The sequence below is a fragment of the Desmodus rotundus genome, chromosome 5, assembly GCF_022682495.2.
Source record: "Desmodus rotundus isolate HL8 chromosome 5, HLdesRot8A.1, whole genome shotgun sequence".
Lineage (NCBI taxonomy): Eukaryota > Metazoa > Chordata > Mammalia > Chiroptera > Phyllostomidae > Desmodus > Desmodus rotundus.
In genome coordinates, this window is record NC_071391.1 from 5,069,148 (window position 1) to 5,094,764 (window position 25,617).

The window sequence follows — 25,617 nt, forward strand, 5'->3', positions numbered from 1 at the left end:
TCCACTTGCACAGTGTGAGGTCATGGTCATTGTTCCAGGCCAACAAAATCTTCCGGGGTCCCCCAGCCCAGTTTCTTTTTATGCAGCTTACGTTCCCACGGAGCTTGTCTCATTTTTGTGGGTGTTACATCGACCATATTCCTGGTTATCAACTAGAGAACGAGATTCGAGTCTCATTTAATGTCTATTTACTCTTCTCGCTGTCTTAGTAAAAGGCACATCATCCTTGAACTGAATGCACAAAATCCTGCCCTTTTCCCTTTATTGCCTCGTGGACTTGCCAAACATTTAAAACAAGAACAAAGCTCTATTTTCAAAGATTACTTTGTATCCTTTCCTTTATTCTTATTTTATTGAAGTTGCACATGGCCTCTTAGGAGACAAGCATGGCTTTGCATATGGAGGGTGCTCAATGAACGCTTATTTGATGGAAGGCGCCTTACACTTGTGATTCTCCTTGCTCGAGGACTGGATTCCAGGCCCATGGGATAGTTGCTTCAATTCAGAAAAGAAAATACTAATTTACTCAAAATTTTCAGACCAAGGGGCCCAGAAGTGCCAAGATGGATCTTAGAAAAAACCATGTCGCAAAGGGGTGAAGAGCCGCAAAGTCTGGGCTCATTTTCGATTCATTACCAAGAGCCAAAGACCCGGGCCTTTCTAAGCTCAGAGCGTTTCCTGGGAAACTCGACCAATAGGCTCGTGCTCCGTGCCATAACCCCGCCTCTCCCAAACTACACTTCCCAGTATGCAATGTGGCCAGTTGACGAAAAAGGGCGAGCTAGAGGGCGGTGCAGTACCCTCGAACTTCATTACCCGTCGGCCCGAAGGAGGAACGCCGGAAGCCCGCCCCGCCCCTCATTGTGCGGATCATACTAAACGGAAGGGGCCGAGAGAGGCCGCGTTCAGTCGGATCCCGGCAGCAGCTGCAGCGGCTCCCGTCTTCCTAAGCTCTTCTCGCTATCTCCTCTTCGTTTCCGGAAACATGGTGAGCTCCAGGCCACGATGCCCAAGCGGAGGCGGCTGCGAATCGGTCGCTTGCGCTCGCGGGAGGGAAAGGGGGAGCGAGATGGGCACCCCCTCCCCCAGCGCCCGGAGCGGGATGAGGGTCTCGTGCTGAGGGGCGGTCGGCACTGGGACGCGCGTGCGCGCCCGCGGGCGTCTGGCGGGGGGGGGGGGGGGCTAGTATGAACGTCGCTCGCGCGCCCCCTGGGTTTTCTCCCCTCCCCCACCCCGCTGGTGCGCCCGCGCGGACACCGTCCGTGGGGGAGGGGGCCGGGGCGCGCGCGAGCTCGCTTCTCGCAGAGTAACCGGTGTCGCGCACCACAGCGGGGCCGAAGTGAGTCGGTTCCCGGGAACGCGCACTCGACGGGAGTTGGCGGTGCCCTAACTCGGCCCGCGGACGGCGGAGGAAAAGCGCGCGAGCGGTCTTGGCACGCGCGCCCCACCCAAGGGCTGTTCCTGTCTCCGCGTCACCCTCCCTCGGCAGGCGGGTCTGCTTCGAGAGCAGGTGGTAGGGATGTCTGCGCCCAGGAGGAGCGGAGGCGGCGCAGCTAGCGGGATGTGGAGGCGGCGGGGTCCCAGCGCGGGAGCCTGGGATTAGGGGCTTGCACGGGGCGATATGGAGCGGACACCAACAGAGGCCACGGTCATGCTCCAGAGCGTGTGAGTCCATAAAGCCAGCTGGGTTCTGCGTCCTGTATCCTCGGCAAAGGCTGGAAAGGCGCTGTGGGTCGGCGCCTGCGCACACATTCAGGGCTGGCCACTCGGCCCAAAGCCTTAGATGAGAAAGGGCCTTGGGCTTTCCCGGATGGGGCCTGAGGGTGGAGCCGCGTTTAGGGAAGTGACCCAGGCGGCCACCGCCCGGAAACCACCCCGCCCCTTGTGTGCTGCGAGTACAGAAGGTCGTGTAATTTGCCCGGCTCCGGTCCGCAGTAGGGGCTGATATACCGGCTGGAATAGGGCATTTCTTGGGGTAGTGTTCTGGAGGTGCTACTGCCTCTGGGTAGGGGTTTCCTTCAGAAAGGAGGCCGAGCCTAGCTGATACCTTTTTCCCCCCGCCTACTCCGGAAGCGGCTGAGTCACGTGTCCGGCTTCCTCTGCAGTTCCGGGAGGGGGGGCACCGCAGATTTCACCGTGGACTGTAGCTGCATTTCCGGGTGTCCCTCAACACGACCCATAATAGAAATTTAAAAGGTGCTCAAGGACTGTGGGCGGCTGACTTTGTTCTGTTTACTTCTATTAACGGCTTTTGGGGCCTATATTTATTCCAGACAACAGGGAGTTGTGTAGCGTCATAATTAGAGGTTGTAATTTTTGCCTTGGTTGAGGAAGACTCCAGCAGGGTTGAGGAATGTACTAACTGCATGGAGCAGTTCCGATGAACTTGCTAGAAATGTTAAGCACCTTTGGTGTCCCATTTAGCATTGTGTGGGGTCCTGGCTCTTTCTAGAAGAGATGACTGATGTGGGTGTCTGTGTCCCCTTCACCTATCTGAAGTTCTGACTCAGCACTTTCATCCAAAAGCTGAAATTGAGTACTGTGAGTAGAAACAAGTCAGTAGCCTTTGGGGGTCTTTTGATTCCATGCCCAGATCAGAGCCAAAGCTCTGCTTCTCCCAGGTCTTTACATTTTAGCGTATGTGATGTTAGGGTGAGGAGCGATGATGTTGAATTAGGTGATCAGAGGTCTTTAACAGTGGTGTGGGTGGAAAATCGGACACTCGTTTTGGGAAGAGGATTAGTGATCTCTCGGGGCTGAGGTCTGTACTATTCTGGCATCCAGACGGGTCTTCTAAGAAAGCATAGGAGGGGTTTCAGGTTGACTGCCACAAACCTTTTCCTTACGAGATCTGTGTGGCTCATCCCCCAGGCCTCCGGTGTGGCTGTCTCTGATGGAGTCATCAAAGTGTTCAATGACATGAAGGTGCGTAAGTCCTCCACACCAGAGGAGGTGAAGAAGCGCAAGAAGGCAGTGCTTTTCTGCCTGAGTGAAGACAAGAAGAACATCATCCTGGAGGAGGGCAAGGAGATCCTGGTAGGTGACGTGGGCCAGACTGTAGATGACCCCTACGCCACCTTTGTCAAGATGCTGCCGGACAAAGACTGCCGCTACGCCCTCTATGATGCAACCTACGAGACCAAGGAGAGCAAGAAGGAGGACCTGGTGTTTATCTTCTGGTGAGCTCCTTATGCAGTCACCTGTCCTAGCTCTGCCCCACTCCCCTTTCTCAGGATGGGAACTCTGTGGCTCCTATTTAACCAGAGGTATGTGTTTTGGGGAGGGGAGTCTTGATAGAAGCTCGAATGCTAAGGGCCAGCTCAAATGCTTCTCCAAGTCATCTGTAGCTCAAGGACACGTCCTAGACTTGGAGTGGACTTTGCTGCATGTTCTCTGTTTCCCCCCAGGGCCCCTGAGTCTGCACCCCTTAAGAGCAAAATGATCTATGCCAGCTCCAAGGATGCCATCAAGAAGAAGCTGACAGGTAAGGACCAGTAATTGTGGTGCCGCGTGCACTTCTGCCCAGGCCTTGGCTGCAGGGTGGGGTGACTGGCATGGTAGAGATGGTTCCTCTCCCTCCCCTTCCCTGCTTGTTTGGAAGGTAACCTACTCTTCCATCTGTTCTGATTAGCTTCTTTCCAGCCATAAACCCCGCCCTGCCCCTTCAACCACCACCCCAGTGCTTCCTGCTCACAGATACTCCCCTTTCTCTTCCCCACAGGGATCAAGCATGAATTACAAGCAAACTGCTATGAGGAGGTCAAGGACCGCTGCACTCTGGCGGAGAAGCTGGGGGGCAGTGCTGTCATCTCCCTGGAGGGCAAGCCTTTGTGAGCCCCCTCCAGCCCCCTGCCTGGAGCATCTGGCAGCCAGAGACCTGCCTGTGGGGGTTGCAGGCTGCCCCCTTCCTGCCAGACCGGAGGGGCTGGGGGGATCCCAGCAGGGGGAGGGCAGTCCCTTCACCCAGTTGCCAAACAGCCCCCCCACCCCCTGGACCTTCTTCCTCCCTTCACCCCTGACGGTTCTGGCCTTCCCAAACTGCTTTTGATCTTCTGATTCCTCTTGGGTTGAAGCAGACCAAGTCCCCCCCAGGCACCCCAGTTTGGGAGGGGCCTGTATTTTTTTTAACGACACCCCAACTCCCCACCTGTTCCTCCCCTTTCCCGTGCTGCCAACTTCTAACCGCAATAGTGACTCTGTGCTTGTCTGTTTAGTTCCGTGTATAAATGGAATGTTGTGGAGATGACCCCTCCCCACGCCACCTGGTTTTCCTCCCCTTTTCCACCTGGTCATGGCCACTTAGGGAAGCAGGACCAGTAAGGGACCTTCGATTAAAAAATAATAATAAAAAGTCTCACTTAAGAGGATGTTTGTTTCAGGATTGGGGCTCAGGGGACCTTGTGGGGTGTTAGGCTAGGAGAATGAGCAGCATCTCTTCTCTGTATGCTATCCCCAACCAGCCCACATACCCTCACTGGTCCCGGTGAGGGGCCAAGTCTCCCTCCTGACAGTTGCCAGTAGACTGGCTGTTTAGGAGGTAGTCAGGGCATATCTGCAGGGGTCTTTCCAACAGAAGGGGTTTTGTGCCTGAACTGCTTTCTTCTGTAGCCTTGACCCTGGTGGACAACAGGGCAGTGCGGCCTTTTCTCTGATTCCCTGCCCAGTTTCTCCCAGGTTTGGGGCTGTGAGATTGCAAGTCACGGGTTACCTCTTGAGTGACTTTCTCTATCTTCAAGGTTCTTTTTTGGTCTTTTCTCTACTTTCTTCCCTGGGTGGCTGACTCATTTATGAGGGCTGGGTCTGGTGGCTGCTGTGAGTCAGAAGCCAAGTTGGGCCTTTGGCCTGTTGCAGATGTAGCTGGAGTCCAGGGTGGGGCCAGCTAGGTGGAGTCCAGGACTTCAGACTTGGGCGTCCTGGCTCCCCACCTTCCTCTGTTTAACCAAGGAGGTGTTGGCTAGAGCCTCAAGCTCTTGGCCGACATTGCAGTGGGCTCTCTCCAGCCGGGACTTTGGGCTTTTACGCGCCCAGCAGGTAAGGGTATCCCAGAAGTCATGCCCCCACCCTCAATCCCAATTAACTGAAGTAAAAGCCTCAAGTTGGAGCTGGTTGCTTAGTTCTTGGAGCCTGTCAGTATCTCTGGTAGGCAGGAAGGGGTAGTCCCATTGTACTTTTTAGGAAATGGGTATAGAGGACTTGTGATTGGTCTTAGGTGGTACTTCGGAAAATGGGCAAGGATGCTGCAGCAATAAACTTGTTCCCTCAGGATCTGGTCTCCATAGTGCCCTGGGGGAGAGTGTGCCTGGTAGGCCCTGGAACTGGGAAGTGAGGACAAAGCAGGCCTCCTTATAAAACCAGGCTCACTGTGGACAGACAGGTTGGGGACAACTGAACTCTGGGGCCAGAAGGTGGGTGAAGGCTGTTCTTAAGCCCCCTGGGGTCCCCACTAGTTTGGGGTCTACTGACCTGTGGTCAGGTATGGTACCCATGCTGCCCTGTGCACTTGCAGGGCCTTGGGGTACGGTGGGGCTTGAGCCTGCCCTGGGATTCAAGGGCATGACTAGTGGCTGCTGTGGGTGGGGAAAGAGGCATCTTGCTGGGGTGGGGCCTGGGAGACTTGTCCTATAAGGACCCAAAGCAGTCTGGCTGCTCTAAGGCTCCCCCTTGAGGGTGAAGAGGGTGTTCTGGAGAAGCAAGGTGTTAACCTGAAGAGGAGAAAGGTTCTGGGTGTCCCTGACCGTGCTACCATGCTCCCTCCCTGAGACGTATTTGCTCTTCACGTACCTCAGATAACTTCCCATCCTCCTCATCCCTGTCGTCAGCAGTAACAGCTGCCATTTATTGAGGGCTGATTACTGTTTTAAGAGTGGGGGTACTGGTTGGAAACCTGGCACTGAGTCAGCTGGGACTGCTCGCAGCTGCCTGACCCTCTGACTAGCAGACCACTCAGACACTTGGAAAGAACCTGGGTAGGTGGGAGGAGGGGAGGTAGCAAGAGTGGTCAGTGAGGCTGGAGGGCTCAGTTTGGCACGTTTGAGCTCCAGCTCTCCCAGCCGGATGAGGTTCTTGTGGAAAGGGGAGGCTCAGCAGGACTTGAAATCCGTGGGTTCTAGAGAGCAGAGGGGGAGGAATGGTAACCCCAGCAGGGTAGGCAGCCCAGTGGGACTCCAGGGCTACAGGGCTCTCACCCTGCTAGCCTGAGAGGCATTCAGAGCACCAGCAATGCAGTCAATGCAGTCGCTGGTGGCTCTCTGGCAATGCGCACCTCCTGGTTCCTGGTGCAGGCCTTGCCCAAAGGCCAGTGGCATTCTCATAATTGGCCAAGGCTTGCAGCTGCCAGGATAGCAGGTCCTGGGGCCAGCAGGGTCCCTGTTGCTCCCCCCTCCCCCCCCCAATCTACCCTCGGTTGCCCCAGTCCCACTGGCCTCTAGCCTGAGGTTTGCTCTAGGGCCACCGCACAGCTTGGCTGCTTGTGGTCTCACATGTCTGACAGCTTCAGGTCCTCGTCTGAGGCCATTCGGCCCTCCCACTTCTCAATCAGGAAGGTGGGGACTGGGGAGGGAACTTGCTGTGGAGCAGCCCTGGACTTGGGGGGCTGCTGCTCATCTATGCAGCATCACTTGATAACCACTTCAGGGCAAACCCTGATGTTCAGGGGAGCAGGCGGGGGGAAGCCTCACAGAGGAGATGATACCTGATTTGGATCTCAGTGGTTGAGTAGGATTAGCGGCTAAAGGCTTTGCACGCCGCAGGCCTGGTATATGCTCAAGGAACCAGCGGTTCAGTGGGCACACTTGGGCAGCAGTGGCCAAATCACAAAAGGCCTAAAATGCATGAAGGACTTTGTGCTTTGTGTCTTGGGCAGTTTCTGGAAGGGGCAGGGTTGCTGAAGGGCCTTGAACAGGGAAGAGATGTGGACAAACATTTTAGAAAAATTGGCATGCTCCAGTAACTTTCTTGGAGAAGAGTTCAGGAAGAGTGGGTTTGGGGCAGGATGTTGGCAGTGCAGTGCAGCCTGCCAGAGGCACGTGCCACGGCCTTGCAAATGCCTCACCAAGGCCAGTTCCCACCCACCTCCCCTATCACCAGGCATATACTTGAGGCTGGATCTCTGTCTCCACTCCGCCTCTTTATTTTTTAATGCAAAAAATTTTAATCTCTTTTGAGAGAGAGAGAGAAACATCTGTGTGTTGTTGATGCATTTGCTGGTTGATTCTTGTATGTGCCCTGACTGGAAATCAAACCTGCAACCCTGGCGTTTCAGGATGATGCTCTAACCAGCTGAGCTACCTGGCCGGGACTCCACCCCACCTCTCTATTAAACTAGTCTGGAGGATCAGTCCAGGGAATCATGAATACAAAGATTCCAAAATTATCCTGGAGCTTTACCCTTTCCCAGGATTCTTTTTTCCCTGATTGGCCTTTCCACACAGAAGGCAGTACTCACCCTTAGTCTTTCAAAGAGCTCTGGCAGACTGAGGAAGCTCCCAGGAGGCAGTGGGAGGAGTTAGGGTAGGGGCCTTAGTGGGGTGCTTAAAGCCTCCTTCCCCTTACTCCACCCTTGGATAAATCTCCCTCTTGTTTCCTGAATCCCAGGAGGCACTTCTGCAACTCTTCCCCTGGAGCAGACAGATGCGGGCTTCCACAGAGTGACCCCTCATGGGCGCACACAGTATTACTAGAGAAATGCCCGGACAGGGGAGAGGGAGTCTTCCTGTTTCTAGCTGGTTGACTTCCTGTCTTCACAGACAGCTCAGTGCAGCCAAGACAGGGATATAATCGGGGGCCAGGCCTGTTGGGGAAGAGCCCTCCCTCAGGGCCCATTGCGTGTTGAGCCCCACCCCTGGTGTCTGTGGCTGTGGATGGACACGGCTTATTTTCTGCTCTCTCCTCTCCCTTGTGGAGTTGGACCAGTGGGGACCAGTGGGGAGAGGGAGCAGGAAATAAAGGGCCCCTTGGGCCCTGCATACACTCGTGGGAGTGCATGACTCAGTTTGCCCCCAGGCAGGCACCCAGAAGCAGGTGTGACACCCCAGCAGGAAGGTTCTCTCGTGCTCAGTCACCCACCCGCTAAGGGAGCAAGAGAAGACCCACTTGCACCAAGTCACCAGGAGCACGGCACCACAGACGGCCAGGAGCGCTGCCATTTCCCTCCAGGCCCGGCCCCCCAGTCGCTTTCCTTCCACAGCCCCCTGAGCCTCAGTCTTTGCTGTGGACTTGAGGCCCTAGGTTAAGTCCAGAAAGGGGCCTTGGGGGTCACCTTGAGACGTGACATGCTGGTGATGAGGGCTTCATCTGCAGACTTAACAATATTCCTCAGAAAACTCCCAAGAAGCTCCTAGTTCTTTCCTGGGACACAGCCGAGGCACACATGGGGAGAGAGTGATGTTGGCATGGGCACTTGCCCCTCCCACCCCAGGCACATGCCACTCGCAGAGCTGACAAGAGGCTTGAGCCCACCAAGAGCCCTGTCCCCTACCACCAGGGATGACCCCTGCGTTCTGGACCAGCTCACATCCTGGCTATATCCTAAAGAGATGAAGTTTTGGTCTTGACTAACATGGCTTGGTTGGAGCATCATCCCATAATCAAGAGGTTATGGGTTTGATTCCCAGTCAGGACACATGCCTACATTGTGGGTTTCCTCGCAGTCCAGATGTTTCCCTCTGGCATGGATGTTTCTCTCTCCCTTCCTCTCTATCTGAAAGCAATAGACAAAAAAAAAAAAAGGAGTCCTTGGGTGAGGGTGAAAAAAGGAAGTTTTAGCCTTGCCGCAGGGTGGGGCGCCAGGCGCTGAAGAAAGACTTCATGCATCGCAACTGTCTTTTCTTCTTTTTTTTTTTTTTTTTTTTAAGGTTTTATTTATTTTTAGAGAGGGGAAGGGAGGGAGAAAGGGAGGATCAGTGCGCGATGTGTGAGGGATATGCCTATCAGTTGCCTCTTGCACGTCCCAATCTGAGGACCTGGCCTGCAACCCAGGCATGTGCCCTGACTGGGAATTGAACTGGTGACCTTTCAGCTCACAGGCCGGTGCTTAGTTCACTGAGCCACACCAGCCAGGGCAATTGGAAGTGTCTTCTTAAAGGGAGCCAGGTACTCCCTGCACACAAGAGCAGGCAGCTCAAGTGCCCTCCTTAGTTCTCATCATCTGTTGCCCCCTCAGCAGCCCTGGGGTCAGAATCAGGGTCCCTTGACATCCATAGGGGATAGTCGGGGTTCCCAGGAGAGGGCTGGGGCTGGAGCTGGAGCTTGGTCATAGACAAGGAAAGGAGGTGGCACTCACGCTTCTAGCCCCTGCTTCGTTTTGGCAAACTCTTTCCTAGTGACAGCCATCTCTCACTCAACTTCTGCAGCTTCTCCCTTGAAGCCACAAAGTCTGGCTTCGGAGGAGCTGGGGGTTTGCTGCTCAAAGGAGGGGCAGAGCCGGGAGACCACTCACTGCAGAGGAGGCCACCACCCACACCCGGAAGGCTGGCCCAGCCTTCTGCCCTCACCCAAACACCCAGGCCTGCCCCTCACAATGAAGCCAGTGTCCAGGCTGAGGCATCCGTGTAGCCAGATGAACGCCCCGCTGAAAACAGTCTGGGCGAGCAGCTCTGGAAGCCAGGAAGCCTGTCTGAGGTGTCTCCTCCCCTCCCAAACCCTGCATCAGACTACCTGGGCACCCACTTTTGGTCCTCCCCAATCCCTTATCCCCAGTGAGGCCCAGTGGGGGCTCAGTTGTCCTTGGTTTCAGTCAGGGGATGGTTAGGACTGGGGGCCTTAGGGGAAGGTGATTAAGACCAGACAAGACACCCGCTTTCTCAGAGAGTCATGGGGCAGGAGCCAGGTTGAGAAACAGGGCCCAAAGGCTGTGATGGCATCTCCCCAGCACCTTCCAGGGGGAGCAGAGGCTTGGAGCAGAGGCTTAGGGAAGCAGGTTCTTCAGGCTCCTGAAACTTCCTGTGGCAGCCATCTGAACTTGTTCCCTTGTTCCTTGTGCGGCCTCACCTTGGTTTGAATGGTGAATCACCTTGTCCCGCTCACTCACTGAGATCTCCATCCTTAAGGCGCTGTCTCCCTGTAGGTCCACTGATAGAGAAGAGGGCTGCAGGGGAGGGGAAGCCCCTGACCTGACTGACAACGGCCCCTTTGCCCATCCTCACTGCAGGCTTTTGTCCTCCTGCCAAACCCACCTCAGCAGCATTGCTTTTATAATGCCCCAGGGTCACAGGCTGCGCCCGGAGGGATCCTGATTAAGTGACTGCTCAGGGCTTTACAATGGACACTTTCCCATCCTCCCCTCTGCTGCCCCTTCCCCAGCTGGTGCCCTCAGGTACCCCTTCACTGGGTGTAGAGTTGGATGAGAAGTCCCCACCTCTTTTGAGGGGTTCCTGAGACCGTTCAATTCACTTTTAGTGCCAAGAAGGTGTCGGCTTGCAGGCAAAGCAGTTGGGTTTCTTCAAGGGAAAAGAATCACAAAGCACCAAGCTACTAGTTCTGTCTTCCGCTGAGCTATTCAGCAAGCATTTGCTCAACACCGACTACAATATGCCACTTCACTGTGCCAAGTGACACTAAGGAGAAGGGAAGGCGCTCAGAAGCCACTTTACCTTCAAGCACTGCTCACCAGTATGTAAACGGAAACTGGCCAGCTCTCTTACCATCTGTGCTATTGAGCACAGCGATCCTTTTCATTGCGGTGTAGTATTCCATTCTACAAATACATCATGGGTTGTATATCCACTCCACATTTGGGCATTTGGATTATTTCAAGTTTGGAGCTATTATGAAGAAAACTACCATGAACCTTCTTGTATGTCTTTTGAGGGACCTACGTACTCATTTCTGTTGGGTATGAGAATTGCTTGGCCATAAGGTAGGCATGTGTTTAAAACGCTTTCATAGATAATGCCGGAGCTTTCCAAGGTGACTGTACTTATGTATACTCCCGCCAACATTGTATGCAAGTTCGAGCTGGACCAGGTCCTCGCCAATCCTTAGAGCTGTTAGTCCTTTTCATTTTAGCCATGCTGGTGGCAGTGTCGTAATAGCACATCACGGCTTTAACTTGTATTCTCTGGGGCAGAATGACGTTGAACACCATTTTATGTACCCATTGGCCATTTAGATATCTTCTTTTGTAACGGGCCTATTCGAATCTTTTGTTCCTGCCCTACCCTCCTTTTTTTAAAAAATTGATTTTCGAGAGAAGGGAAAGGGAGAGAGGGAGACGGGGGGAAAGAGAGAGGGAGAAAGAAAGAGAAACACCAATCAGTTGCCTCCTGTAGGCACCCCAACCAGAGATTGAACCCGCAGCCTTCTGGTGTATGGGATGACGCTCCAACCAACCAAGCCACCTGGTCAGGGCCTCCACTACCATTCTTTTAAAAACTGGCCCTGGCTGGTGTGGCTCAGTGGATTGAGTGTCAGCCTGCGAACCAAAAGGTCGTCAGTTCGATCCCCAGCCAGGGCACATACCTGGGTTGTGGGCCAGGTCCCCAGTTGGGTGCGTGTGAGAGGCAAATGATTGATGTGTCTCTCACACATCAACATCTCTCTCCTTCTCTTTCTCCCTCCCTTTCCCTCTCTCTAAAAATGAATAAATAAAATCTTTAAAAAAATAAAAATCAGAATGTATCATTATTGATTAATAGGAACTCTTTATATACACTGGAGACAAGCCCTCTGTCAGTTATATGTGTTACCAATATTTCCTACTCTGTGGGTTCCCTTTTTATTCTCTTGATGGGTTATAATTTTACAGGCTTAATATATCAGTATTTTCTTTTAATATTAGGATTTTTGTGTATTCTTGAAGAAACTTTTGCTTACCCCAAGATCATGAAGATACTCTATTTTTTCTCCTAGAAATTAATAGTTTTAGCTTTTATATTTAGGTCTGTGATCCATTTTCAATTCCTTTTCTATGTAGCATAAGGTTTGGGTTATTTGTTCCTGCCATATAAACAGCCAGTTATTTTAGCACTATTTTTAAAGATTTTATTTATTTATTTTTAGAGGGAGGGGAAGGGAAGGAGAAAGAGAGGGAGAGAAATATCAATGTGTGGTTGCCTCTCACGTGCCCTCCACTGGGGACCTGGCTCGAAACCCAGGCATGTGGCCTGACTGGGAATCGAACCTACGAACCACCTTTGGTTTGCAGCCCCCACTCAATCCATTGAGCTACACCAGCTAGGGTTTAGCACTATTTTTTTAATACTGACTTTTCACTATTGATTTGCTTTGGTGCACTCCTTGGTAGAAAATCAATTGACCTCATAAGTGTGATCAGTTCTGTAGTCTCTATTCTGCTCCACTTCTCTGTAGTTCTGTATTTTGGATAATATCACACTGTCTGGAACACTGTAACTGATAGGCAACCCTGAAATCAGACAGAATTAACTTTGTTCTTTTTCAAAATCATTTAAGCTATTAGAGGCCCTTTGTATTTCTACCTAAATTTTATAATCAGCTTGTTAATTTCCAGGCCAAAAAACTTGCTGGGATTTTGATTGAGATTATATTCAACCTACAGATCAATTTGGAAAAGACATTTTTGCAATATTTAATCTTGATGACATGAACATGTCTTTCCAATTATTTAGGTCTTCTTTAATTTTTCTCATGAATGTCTTACAGTTTTCTTGGTAGAGGTTTTGCATGTACATCTTTTGTTAGATTTATTCCAAGGTATTTGATGATTTTTTTGTTTTTGTTGCTATTTTAAATAATTTTTAAACTTTCCTTTTCTAATAGTTTGTTGCTAGTACAGAGAAACACACAATTTCTTTACTTTTTGTCCAGAAACTTGCTGGGGAAGTTTCCCCAGGATTGGTTGCCTCCCGTACGTGCCCTGACCAGGGATGCAACCCGCAGCCTTGGCGTATTGGGACAATGCTCCACCCAACTGAGCTACCCAGCCAGGGTCTATATGTTTTTAATCTTTTAAAATGTATTGATATTGCTTTATAACCCAACACATAATGGATTTTGGTAAATGTTTCATGTGCACTTAAAAAGTTGCTTTCACTCTGGCTGGTGTGGCTTACTGGATTGAGTGCCAGCCTACAAACCGAGAGGTCACTGGTTTGATTCCCAGTCAGGGTACAGGCCTGAGCTGTGGGCCAGGTCCCCAAATTCGGGGTGAGCAAGAGGCAATGTATCCCCTGCACATTGATGTTTCTCTCTCCCTTCCCCTCTCTCTAAATGTAAATAAATAAAATCTTTTAGGAAAAAAAGAAAAGAATGTTTTCTGTACTTGCTGGGTATAGAGCTCTACATAAATCAATTATATCAAGAGGATTTATCACGTTATTTTAAATCTCCTAAATCCTTACTAAATATTTTGCCTGCTTGTTCTCTTATTGAGAGTTGTGTTAAACTTCTGTGTGTGTAATTTTGTCTATTTCCCCTTTTAATTTTGTAATCTTTTACTTTGCATATTTTAAAACGATGTTATTAAGTACATATATATTTAAGACAGTTTTATTTTCCTGTTGAATTGACTCTTTTATCATCAATAAAATGTCCCTGTTTGTTTCTGTGTCTTACAGTCTCCTTAGTCTGAAATTAATATAGCAACACCAGCTTTCTTTTGGTCGGTGTGTTCATGGTGTATATTTTTCCATCCTTTCCCCCCAGTCTTTCTGTGTCCTTATATTTAAAATATGCCTCTTTTAAGAAACTCGAGTTGTCTTTAAAAAAGCCAGTTAGGCTCTGACTAGTGTGGCTCAGTTGGTTGGGTGTTATACTGCAAAGTGAAGGGTTGCTGGTTCGATTCCCCATCAGAGCACATGCCTGGGTTGTTGGTTCCATCCCTGGTAGGGGTGCCTGGGAGGGGCAGCCAATTGGTTTCTCTCACAAATCATCGATGTTTCTCTCTCTCTTTCTCCCTCCCTTTTCCTCTCTCTAAAAAATAAATAAAATCTTCTTAAAACTCCACTCAGAAAATGTTGGTTTTTTAATTGGAGCATTTGGCCCATTCATAATTATTGTAATTACTGATATAGTAGGCTATGAACCTGCCATCTTGCTTTTTGTTTTCTCTTCGCTCCATCTGGGGTTTTTTTGTTCCTTTATTCTTTCGTTCTTGCCTTCTGTTAGATTAGTATAGTATTCAATATTTTATATTATTTCATCTTCTCTTCTATTACATTTTTACTTACATATGTGTTTATTATTCCTTCATTTCTCTGCATTTAAAGGGGAATCTAGAGAAGGCAATGCTTACTCTAGAGACCTGCGGAGTCTGGCGCCTACAAAGGCTGGGGGCACACCTATCAGTGTGCTAGCCTAGCGCGTGTTCAGGGCACACGGCATCCCATATGGTAACAGGAATAACAACAGCAACAACAATAATATAATAGCTAACCCTATGGCCAAAAAAATTTGATCTTACTATATGCCAGACATGCATATGTATTAATATGCATTAATTTAACCACAAGTATGAATACAGAAAAACACTGAGACAGATACTCTCTGTTCCATACTTCTTAATATATATGTGTACTTAATAACATCATTTTAAAATATGCAAAATAAAAGTGTCTCTCAGCCTCTCTCACCTGTCCAAACTCCTCACTTCTTGGCTTCTCTGGCACCCCCAGGAAAGGCTGTTCCTGTGTCCAACTACCCGCCCCCCCCCCCCCGCAACACACACAATCTAGCTCATTAGTGCAGTAGGTCCCCAAGTCCCCTGTCTCCTTCCTGCTGCCTTAGTATTTCTGCTCTGACCCGCGCGGCTCGGTAACTCCTTGAGGGAGATGGGACGTCAAGGATGGACCACAGCTGCCCCATCCTTACCCCTTAGCCATAGCTAACTATGTACACGCCTCCAACCCCCGAAAGTATGCACCTCATGTGCATCCTTGGTGGAAAGTTGCTCAGTAAGTATTTGTTGAAGTCAAGAGGAAAGAATAAAAACCAAATGGTCTTATGATTATACGAACACAGATATAAAAGTAAAGCCATTGGTGCTGAACAGGATTCCCCCGACCTTGGAAAAGAACAAGGGACTCCAGCCCCTTCTCAATTCCTAACATCCCTCCCTCTTCTTCCCCATCAGGCCAGTAGGAGTCCGTCCTGGGGAGGGGAGGAGTGACAGTGGTGGGTCCCTTTCTATCTGTAAAAGCAAAGGTAAAACCCTGCTTCCTTTGGCATCCTCACCAGTCCCCTTGCAGGTGCCACAGAGGCGCCCCACCTTCTTGCTCACGCTTATACGCGAAAACACACACACACACACACGCACGCACACCCCCCCCTCCCTGACTGGGTATCATTGGGTATCGTGGAATGAGGTGGAGGTTGGTAGGGGTCTGCGTCCTTTCTTTACCTTGCTCTCCTTCCCAGCCTCTTGATGCTCCCCCATCACTCTCCTCGGCTGCAGCACACAAGGATTCCCTGGCTGGCCCGCGCGCGCGCGCTCCCAGCTAGGTCCCGCCCGGGTTACTAGCCCCGAGAGACCGACCAAATGGAGATCCTATCAGCTGACGGAGACACTCTTCCCTCCCTGCCAAGGAGTCACCTGGAGTGGGGCGAGGTCCCCACCCCGTTCCCTCGCAGCCTCGCCTTTTGATTGGGTCCCAGGTTTATCGTGCGCGAAGCCATTGGCTGCAACATCTGTCGTTCCTGTGTCTGCAGCCAGCTTTTAAGAGGAATTGGGGACCTGAGAGGACCGGGAACAAGCTACAGCTTGGGCGCTGGCCTTGGCAGCTCTGAGGTCTCAGAGGTCTCTTGCCACGTTAGCCCCGCCCCCAGGCTGGCTGCCTCCCGCCCGCCACGGCTCTGGGGCCTCACCTTCCAACCGTTCCTCCCGGTGTGCGCGTGCGCACTGGCCCAGTCTCGCGCCCCCCGGCGGCAGGCGCGGCGATGTGGCAGGCCCGTGGGCAGGGGGCAGGGGGCCGGGTGGGAGTGTGCGAGGGTAGAGCGGGGAAGCAATGGGGAACCAGGGAGGAAGTGATGGACTGCGAACGAGGACAAGGGCTAATGTCTGTGGAGAAAAGGGTTCCGTTTGGTTTTCTGCCCAGAGACCTGAGGGGGCGGCGGTGTAAGCCGCAATGGAAGGCGTGTGGGGACGACAAAGTCCGCGGCCAGGGCGTCCAAAGCCAGGCCCGGGCCCACGGGTGGTTCCAAATGGAGCCGGGAAGCAGAGGGGCACAGATGCTGTGAGAAAAAATCTGGATGCCCTGGAACGGGCTCATCATATTTGGGAAGAGAATGGAGCCCCTGAGTAGGAAGACCCAAAAGCCTAGGGTGTGGGACCTGAAGCTTGAGTCTGAGTACTGGGGACTGGAAGATGCGGAAAAGACCGTCTTGAAAGAGAAGTCAGGCGCGAGTCAGGAAAGGAAGAATGTGAAGCCACGGCGCAGTGCAGCAGGTGCATTGCTGGCTTCGGCAGGTTTGCGGAAAGGGGGCCCAAAAGGGAATGTGGGGAAAGCAAGAAGTCAGCGGGAGAGCGCAGGGACTACGACAGGGTCTAGGAGGGAGTCTGGACTTAAAGAGGCGTTGAGGTTCACTGGGGTGGGGACCAGTGGAGAGGACATGAGATCCAGAAGGATATTAAACTAGGGCACAGTGAGGAGCTGGGCGCAAGTGGATAGAAACTGAAGTCCAGTGGAGAGAAGGTGAGGTGGAATGGAGGGAAGCTGAGGTCAAGTGGTAAGAAGCTGATCGAAGAGAAGCCAAGTGGAGAGAAGCTGAGGTCAAGTGGAGAAAGGCTGGTGTTCAGGGGGGAGAAGCGGAGATCCAGGGGAGAGATGCTGGGCACTAGTGAGAGGATTTGAGATCCACTGGAAATAAGCTGCGGTCAAGTGCAGAGAAGCTGAGAGCCAGTAGGGAGAAGCTGGGGACTAGTGGAGAAGAGTTGAAGGGTTCAAGAATGGGGAGCATAAATGAGAAAATTGAAAGATTGGTAGAAGTTACTAGTGATGAAAGAGTAATAGAAGTTACTAGCGCTGAGATGGAAATTCCTTTTGAAAGGGTGGACAGTAATGATCAAGAACTAGAGGGGACCAAGGAGGGCGTGGAAGTTAAGGAGGATGTCTTCACTGGAGTGAATGATAGTACTGATGAATCTGTTTCTATGGAAGAGAAAGAGGGTATAGATGAAGGTGCTGGTGAATAAGGCAGATGAAGGATTGAAGCTAAAGAAGAGAAGCAGACAGAGGAAGTACTGAAAGTCAAAGAGCAGAAACTAGAGCCAAGGAGAACATTATTGACCCCAAAGGGGTGAATATGAGAAAGGAGAAGAGAGCATATAACCCTAAAAGAAGACAATGGGAAAGAAGAGCTACTGGGAGTGAAGGCAGAGGGCAGGGCCAGAGGAAACAGAAGAGTGACAAAGAGGGAGATGGGAACGTTTTGAGGAGAAAGGGGATTTGATCATGTTGGCAGGTAAAGGAAGCTTGGATATCAGTTTCTTGGAGAAGAGCTGTGACCGAAGAGCTTGTAAAGAAATGCCGGAGAAGTCGATGTAGGGTGGGCTAGAAGGATCTGGTGTGCAGAGTGAGAAAAACAGAACGCTGCTGCAGGGTACAGGGTAGAGAAAGTTGTAGAAGATGCAGGCTGGAGAGAGCAAAGAAAACTTCTGAAAGAGGACCCTAAAAATGAGCGAGGGGCTCTAACGTGGCAAAAGCAAGAGAAGAGGTGAGAAAATAAAGAAGTGAAGAGAAAAAGTAAGAAGCCCTGTCTCACAGTAGTGACTATGCATGCTGGGTTTTCAAGTTGCTCTCTTCACTATTGCTGTACCCTCCTTCCCAGTGTAGCCAATTTTATCATTTTGTGGGCCTGGACCATGCCCATCCGCATTGACCTTCCCTCTGATTATTCCCAGAATAATCACTGGGCTCCACTGTTTCAATCACTTCACCGTGATCGCCATTTCCACAGTTTCCCCTCACCTCCACATCAGATTTGAACTGCTCGTGCTTGATTTGAAGTTGTCTCAATTATTTGTATTATTGTTGTTTTCATCTCAATTGTTCTTCACTGAATTCTCAAAGAGTCACCCTAATTTTCACCTTGAGGGTAACTTGCTATTTTCTGTACAAAGTTTCCTGTGTGAAAGTGGCCAATACAATGAACAGATACACTGTGCCTCTGCACCACTACTACAATGTACAACACACTACTAAATGTTATTATATGCATGCTGTAACTTCTCTCATCTTAAAAAAACCCCAAACTCAAAACCTCTCTTGATCCCACCTTCCCCTCTACATGCCACCCTATCTTCTTGCTCCCTGTGGCAGGTGCAAAAGTGACCCCCAAAAGATATATTCACTTTTTAATCCCAGGAGCCTGTGAAAATTACCTTATATAACAAAAGATGTGACCAAATTAAAGATCTTGAGAGGAGGAGCTTATCCTGGATAACCTGGATGAGCCCTAAATGCCATCCCAGGTGTCCTTATACGAGGGAGACAGGAGATCAGGCACATGCAGGAGAGGAGGAGGCGATGTCACCCCAGAGAGAGAGACAGGAGTGATGCAGACACAAGTCTAGGAATGTTGGTGGCCACCAGAGGTCAGATGGGCAACGGGGTTCTTACCTAGCGCCTCCGTAGGGAGGGTGACCTCTGACAATACCTTGATTTTGGACTTCTGCCCTCCAGACCCATAAGAAAATCAATTTCTCCTTCTTTTTTTAAAAACTTAATTTATTGTTGTTCAATTACAGTTGTCTGCATTTTCTCCCCACCCCTCCCCTCCAACTTTTCTTCTAAGCCACCCAGTTGGTGGTACCTTAGTAAGCAGCTCTAGGAGACTAATATCCTCCCTTTACAGCAGGATTCCTCTGGCCAGTTGTCATGTTGCTTTTCCTAAGTATTCCCGTGTGTTCCTTTTTATCTAACATTTTACATTGGACATTTTAATACATACAGAAAAGTTGAAAGAGCAGTGAACAACTAAATATTCACCTAGATTCAACAGTTGATAACATTTTGCTCTATTTGTTTTATCACTGTATACTTCAGCATATGTCTCCAAAGAATATATTCTCCTACATATCCATAATACCGAAATATATCATCTAATGTTTGGTCTGTATTCAAATATCCTTGCTTATTCCCAAACCATCTTTTATAACTTTTTTTCCTTGGCCCAGGATCCAGTCAGGGCTCATTTTTTGGAATTTGATTGTTAACTCTTTTTAATCTACATTAATCTCCCTCTTATTTTGTTTTAACGATTTGGGCTACTTTTTAAGGAATTTCAGGCCTGTGTCCTTACAGATGTCCAACATTCTAGATTTCCCGGATTGTGTCCAGGTGGTGTCATTTAGCTTGCTCTCCTGCCTGCTGCACTTCCTGTATCCTGGAAGTTGGAGCTCTAGGCCCCAGTTTCTCTTTCTCTGTAGCCCTCATCACTCCCTCACTCAGAGTCTTCCTTCTAGTGGTTTATTACCTATTGCTCCCCACTAGCGTGTGAGCTCCATGAGCAAATCCATGCGTGTCTGTTGGGTTCCCTGTTCCAGTCACCGTCAAACCAGCACATAGTAGGCACTCAGCATGGATTTGTGGTTTGAAACAGTTCGTCACATTCAGTGACTTTACCTGGCTCAATACCGTTTAACATCTGTCGAGGACCTGCTGTAATAACTTACCCCATTCCTTAGAATATTTCATATTCTTTGAAGCCTCAAATGCCTAAAAAGCCTTCATTCCACAGTTGAAGTGTGTCCATGTATAGAACTTTCCCCAGCAGTTTGAAAGCTCTGTTTTGTCCCTTCAAGCATGGCTGTTGAGAGTCCACACCTGTTTTTACGCTTGAGCCACTGTACGTGACCAGCAGTTCTGTGTACGTGGCTTCTTTCCTTCTCCGTGTCTCCATATTCCTGCTTATTTACTGGTTAGAAGTTCATAGCTTGTTCTTTCTTCCATTCTCAGGGAACTCTGATCCCATAGTTGGACAATGTAGTAGAGATACTGGGTGTGGACAGAGTTGGCAAGATAAGCTACAGAAGGCTCAAGTCTGGTAGTAGGGTCTTTTTGACAAAAGATGATAGCTAACATTTACTGAACTTTTTTTTAAAAAAATTATTTATTTATTTTTAGAGAGAGGGGAAGGAAGGGAGACAGAGAGGGAGAGACACATCAATGTGTGGTTGCCTCTCATGTACGTCCTACTGGGGACCTGGCCCCCAACCCCCAGGCACGTGCCCTGACTGGGAATCGAACCAGCGACCCTTTGGTTCGCAGACAGCACTCAGTCCACTGAACCACACCAGCCAGGGCACATTTACTGAACTTTTGTCATACAGTAATCAGAATAATTTCATAGGCACCATGCTACGCACAAATGGCATGTTCTCTGTCATTTAATCTTTCCAACAACTCTGAGGTAGGAGCTATTATTACTCTATCAACTCTACCCACCAGAAACTGCGAGGGCCAGGCCTTGAGCCCAGGTGGCCTGACCCCAGAGCCACACTGGGAACCTCGCTGCTAGATGGCCTCCTCGGTTTCCTAGCCTGCCAAAGCCAGGGCTCTGATCCTGCCTGCGGGGTGGGGAGTGAGGCTGGGCAACAGCCCTTCCATTCATTCAGTGAGTGCTTGTTGAATGAGCGCTTCAGTGGCACGTGTTTAAGGCCATAAATACCAAAAAACAATGATGTTTATTTTCTTTCCCAGGTCTCCGCCTTTCCTGAGATCATCCGCTCCTAGTCTTCTCTGCGGATTCTCTGAGCACCAAGAAGTTGTTGCCTCATCTTCTTTCCTCAGAGGTCTCAGTGTGAAAGTCAGATCAGAACCAGATACCACCCGCCCCCCCACCGCAATCACGCCCCTTCACAGACTGGCTGTGGGGACGCCAACCACGTGCCCTCCCTGGGCTTGCCAAGGAACAGACCTGGGAGATCACCGGGTATCAGCTGCCCTTGTGCCCATGAGAGCACTGTCGGGGCCTCATGGGCGAAGAACCTGCACGGGCCTGAGGTCCGGACGGACAGTTTGCGGCTGCGTACGTCTCTCAGATTGCACCGAACAGTATGTCAGTTACGAACCAAATAATCAGACTTCTTCTTTGGCTGGAACACATCTTCTCTTGTGATATCAGATGCATCCCACTGAAGCCACAGAAAGAAAAAGTGAAGACCAAGACACCGTGACAAATGACAGCCACCATGTAAGTACAGATATTTTCAATCGCTCAGGTAGCGAGAACTTTATAATATCCCTTTTTACTAAGATTAACCAAAATGCCTACATTTCAGGGAATTGAGGGCTCCTGAGTGATTTTATGTATTTTTAGTATTCTAGTCTCTCTTTGCATGTTCCCAAAGATCCCTGTTTCTTGCAACAGGATGTGTTTAAAGTGACATTATTGTTGCGCTTTTATGCAAACACCCTCTTAGTCAGTCCCATTCATTCATTCATTCGTTCATTCAGAAAAACTGAATGTGCACCAGTGCCCATCGGGCATGCAGCCAAGGGGTAGGGCCAGGTCCTTGTCCTTGTCCTCCTCTCTCATATTGAGACAGATGTCTCAACAAGTAGATTACTGTGCACTGTGAGGTGTGCTCAGGGCGGTGGCGACCACAGAGGAGGGAGGACCTGACCACGGACGGGGTCTGGTTAGAGGGGTGACCAGAGAAGGCTTCGTGGTGGAGACGGCCATTTTGGCCTGGACTTAGAAGTTGAGGAGGGATCAACATTAGGTGACAAGAGGAAAAATAAACATTCTAAGCAGAAAGAATAGTGTCACCAAGGTACAGTGACCAGAAACTGGATGGCTCATCAGGAAAAGACAAGAACATGGTTTGCTGCAGCCGGAGCCCAGAGACTGTTGCAGAGGCAGGTCGGATGGGAGCCGGGGAGAGCAGAGACAGCCTGGAATACAGGATTAAGGCAGTTAGCTTTTGTTTTCTAGGCGACTGGGAGAATGACACCACCAGACCTCTGCTTTTCGTAACTTACCCAGCCGGGAGACCCAAACTGACTGGCTTCAGCGTGGGAGTGGCTCAGAGGGGGGCGCTGGGTGGTGCTCTGTCTGGCACAGAGCAGGCGCTCAGTAACGCGGGAGGTGCCATTATCAGACCGTAATGAATAGTCTGGGTAGAGAGAATGAGGCTACCAGCTAAGGCGGGGAAGGGAGGGTGAAAACAGCAGGATAGATTGGAGAGGGTTTCCGGTGTCCTATTTGAAAGGACTTGCTGAGTAATTGTGAATGGATGGTGAGGAGGGCGGCCCCAAGTTTACACACAACAGTGGTTGATCTGCATTATCAGCCTTACTCGGCAGGTAGGCATTTTGCATGCAGTATCTCAGTTAATCCCATCAAAGCCCTATGAGAGGGGTTGAATTATTTATTTTTAGTATTTTATTTATTTATTTCTAGAGAGAGGGAAAGGGAGAGAGAAAAAGAGGGAAAGAAACATGTGCAAGAGAAGCATCGACTGGTTGCCTCTCGCATACCCCCAGCTGGGGGCCTGGTCCCCAACCCAGGCATGTGCCCTGACCAGAATGGAACTTTCGAACTTCCACTTCACAGGCCAGCACTCAATCCACTGAGCCACACCTCCCAGGGCATGAGGAGTTGTATTATTATCCAACTTTTATAGATGAGGAAGTTGGAGCCCAGAGTGGTCAAAGCGATAGGACAGGTATACTGTGGCAGTGGTCAGGATATGAACCCAAGGGAATCAGCACCCTCGGCCACTACACAGTAGCTTCTGCAGCTGACTGGATTTCAGTGCCAAGTGATGGGGAGGTGAAGTGACCGCCCTAGGAAGCAGGTAACAAACGGCTGGCTCAGGCCTGGAACTCACTGGAAGCACCTACTTCTTCCCAGAGCCCACACGCAGGCTGCCCAGGTTCCACGTCAGGCCACAGATGTGTTGTGTTGGGCCCTTCGAATATTTTTTTTCTTTTTCAATTACAGTTGGCATTCAATACTGTTTCATATTAGTACCAGGTGTACATGACCCTGAAATCAGGTCTATGGGCCATGTACACCTGAAACTAGACCATAAACCATTTTCAGAACTAATTGCTAACATTTAAAAACCTAGAGATTCACATTAAAACTGGGTTTCTGGCTTTCTTGAGAAATGAGAAGGCCTGGCCACACCAGGCCCACGCAGCAGCCTCATGGCCCTCTGCGTTCCCTTCGGCTGGGCCCTGTGATTCCTGTTGGCCAGAGCCAGGCCCCTGGGCCCAGCGCACCTCCGCGCAGGTGCCCAAATGTGCCTCTCCCGACCACAGGCCGGTGCGGACTGACGCCAGACTGTGCCTGAACGTTTAATCTCGCATCAGAGCCCGGCCTCCGCTAAGGGCTAAATGCGCTTTTTGAACTTCAAGGAATGCAGTGCCTGTAAGATAAAAACAACGTGTTTTACTTTGTTCCTTTGTTTCTAAATGCTGTGGGAATTAAAAAAAGCTAAATACCTGCCCATGCTTGAGTGCCCACAGCGGGGAGGCTTAGGGAAGGCAGTGCAGGACAAAGGTGAGCGGTCAGAGTTCCTGAAACCAGCCCCAAGTAAAATGAACTATATCAGTTGTACCACGGAAAATGGCAAAAGTAGTGGCAGCTGCACAAATCATGCTGCGATTTTTATCTGTTTAACTTGTTTTGTAATGAGTAATTTGCTTGAGTTTTGAGCTGTGTACTTTGGGCGTATAATAAGGAAGCTTTTGCCAAAATATGTGTGCATGTACTTGTGTGTGTGTGCCATAGTTTACATAGTTTGAAATTTTCTGCAGAAATTCAATTTCAGAGCATATTTTAAAGTTTTATTTTTTTATTATTAGAGAGGGGAAGGGAGGGAGAGAGGGAGAGAATCATCTGTGTGTGGTTGCTTCTTGCGCCCCCTACTGGGGACATGGCCCACAACCCAGGCATGTGCCCTAGACTGGGAATCGAACCCATGACGAGTTGGTTCACAGGCCAGCACTCAGTCCACTGAGCCACACCAGCCAGGCAAAAAGTTTATGATTTATTAAGTGATGAAATCGTTTCTGTACCATTAAGTTAAAATGTGAGGCACAGGATTACAAACAGGTATCTGTCCATATTAATTATTTTGTTACATTTAGTGTGGGGGTGCCTCTCGCACACCCCCAAATGGGGGTCTAGCCTGCAACCCAGGCATATACCCTGATTGGGAATTGAACCAGTGACCCTTGTTTCACAGGCGGGCACTCAATCCACTGAGCCACACCAGCCAGGGCTATTTTGTTACATTTAGGATGTAATAGTCTCCCACAGGTGGCAGTGGTCAGGTTGGACAAAGGATGGAATTTATGCTTGTGTGAATTTGTATGCAGTTTGTAAGTTACACTTAGAGACACCGGTTTAAACAGGCTCAAGAAATAGAGCTGACACCAGAGTTTCAGGAGCGTGACCGCTAACATGCGTCCTTGTGTGACACCGGTTTTCCATCATGCCTGGTCCCCTGATTCAGGAACTGGAGGAGAAGGCTGCTGCTGCAGGGCACAAATTTCTTAGAGGCCACTGGGCACTATTACGGAGGGCCACTGGGTCTCAGAGGTTCACTGTCCATTTTGCAAGAGTGTTCGTCCTGTCAGACCGCACTGACCCAACTCTCAGGAGGCCAGCCCTGCCTGCTTTTCCCTGGGAATTTAGAATTAACTGTACAAGGTTCAAGCTGCAGGTCAATATGGTCCCGTAGACGTGTCCACACAGAATACTCTCTGCTGCTCCTTGGACTCTGACCCCTGCCTGGTACATTCTCCTTCCTTCTTCCTCTCCTCCTTAGAGACTCCCCACCCCTGACGTGCACACCGAGGGTGGGACCTGGACGTGTGTTGTGGCCAGTTCTGTTAGTGTCTGTGTTGCTCAGAATCCACGGTTTCTTACTGATATGTGAACAAATGCCTAATACTACGTGGTTAGCACAGTGCTGAGGGCCAGGGATACAACAGGCAGGTGCTTTGTTACAGTACATTAACAACTGGTATTTTTGCTCAGTCACATCGTAATTTCATTCCTGTGGTTTGGCCTAAAAAGCCTAGGCTCCCCCCAGAACAGCCAGCCGAGTTTGTAGTAAAATTCTACTGCTTATTCATTTAACAAAATGGTTAGTAAGCACCTGTTATTTACAAGGCACTATTCCAGAGGTCAGTATTTTAGCAGAGGACAAACTGACAAATATCCCTGATCTCCTGGAGTTTATACTACTGTAGAAGAAGACAGAAAACTTATGTCAATATGTAACGTGAGCTAAGAATTTTGAAGGAAAGACAAGCCGGGTAAGGCAGAGAGTGTGCCAGGGGTGTGTGCGTGCATGCGTGCTCTTTTAGATGGGTACTTGGGGACAGCCTTTCTGATGCGATGGCTCTCAAAGCAGGGCCCAGAAAGAGGCAAAGGGGAAGCAGCTGTTGGGAGGAAGTCCCCCCCAGGCGAGGGGGCAGGCAGCAGGGACAGAGCCTCTGTGTGGTGAGTGCGCCCGGCCTGTTTGAGGAATAGGAAGTCGCTAGCTGGACATTTGTGCTCCTCGTTCTCCTTATCTGCAAGTCCATGTCGGGAGGAACTAATGAAACCATTCACGTGGAGATATTTCTGTAAACCGACAAGCACGGTATAAAAGTTTTCGTCTTTATGTTGACTTCACCAGGTATTTGCGAAGTGTCTAAACCATGGATCATAATGATTATATTACAATTCGGTCCTTTCATT

At 50.0% G+C, this 25,617-nt stretch overlaps 2 protein-coding genes and 1 non-coding gene across 3 annotated transcripts; 1 reads left to right on the forward strand and 2 right to left on the reverse strand.

Moving 5' to 3' along the window:
* The first annotated feature begins 831 nt into the window (after positions 1 to 831).
* CFL1 (cofilin 1) lies at positions 832 to 4,362 on the forward strand. The gene is made up of 4 exons (XM_024574332.3): positions 832 to 988; positions 2,872 to 3,179; positions 3,408 to 3,484; positions 3,722 to 4,362. Exons 1-4 carry the CDS (start codon positions 986 to 988, stop codon positions 3,832 to 3,834), a joined length of 501 nt encoding a protein of 166 aa, XP_024430100.1. The 5' UTR covers positions 832 to 985; the 3' UTR covers positions 3,835 to 4,362.
* Positions 4,363 to 5,648: 1,286 nt separating this feature from the next.
* SNX32 (sorting nexin 32) lies at positions 5,649 to 15,599 on the reverse strand. Its single transcript, XM_071221358.1, is given in 12 exon segments — positions 5,649 to 5,702; positions 5,925 to 6,122; positions 6,124 to 6,186; positions 7,557 to 7,789; positions 7,968 to 8,018; positions 8,021 to 8,207; positions 8,240 to 8,335; positions 9,055 to 9,097; positions 9,281 to 9,332; positions 9,335 to 9,511; positions 9,910 to 10,084; positions 15,314 to 15,599. Coding segments are annotated over 12 exon segments (1,365 nt in total). The 5' UTR covers positions 15,350 to 15,599.
* Positions 15,600 to 20,703: 5,104 nt separating this feature from the next.
* On the reverse strand, positions 20,704 to 20,965 carry LOC112317492 (small Cajal body-specific RNA 6). The gene has a single exon (XR_002976122.2). It is a non-coding gene; the product is annotated as a small Cajal body-specific RNA 6 (non-coding RNA).
* Between the last annotated feature and the right edge of the window lie 4,652 nt (positions 20,966 to 25,617).

Bases quoted from the DNA above. Each gene is read 5' to 3' on its own strand.
- CFL1 (XM_024574332.3), top strand. The intron at 3,180-3,407 runs GTGAGCTCCTTA...GTTTCCCCCCAG, and splicing joins GACCTGGTGTTTATCTTCTG to GGCCCCTGAGTCTGCACCCC. The intron at 3,485-3,721 runs GTAAGGACCAGT...TCTTCCCCACAG, and splicing joins CATCAAGAAGAAGCTGACAG to GGATCAAGCATGAATTACAA.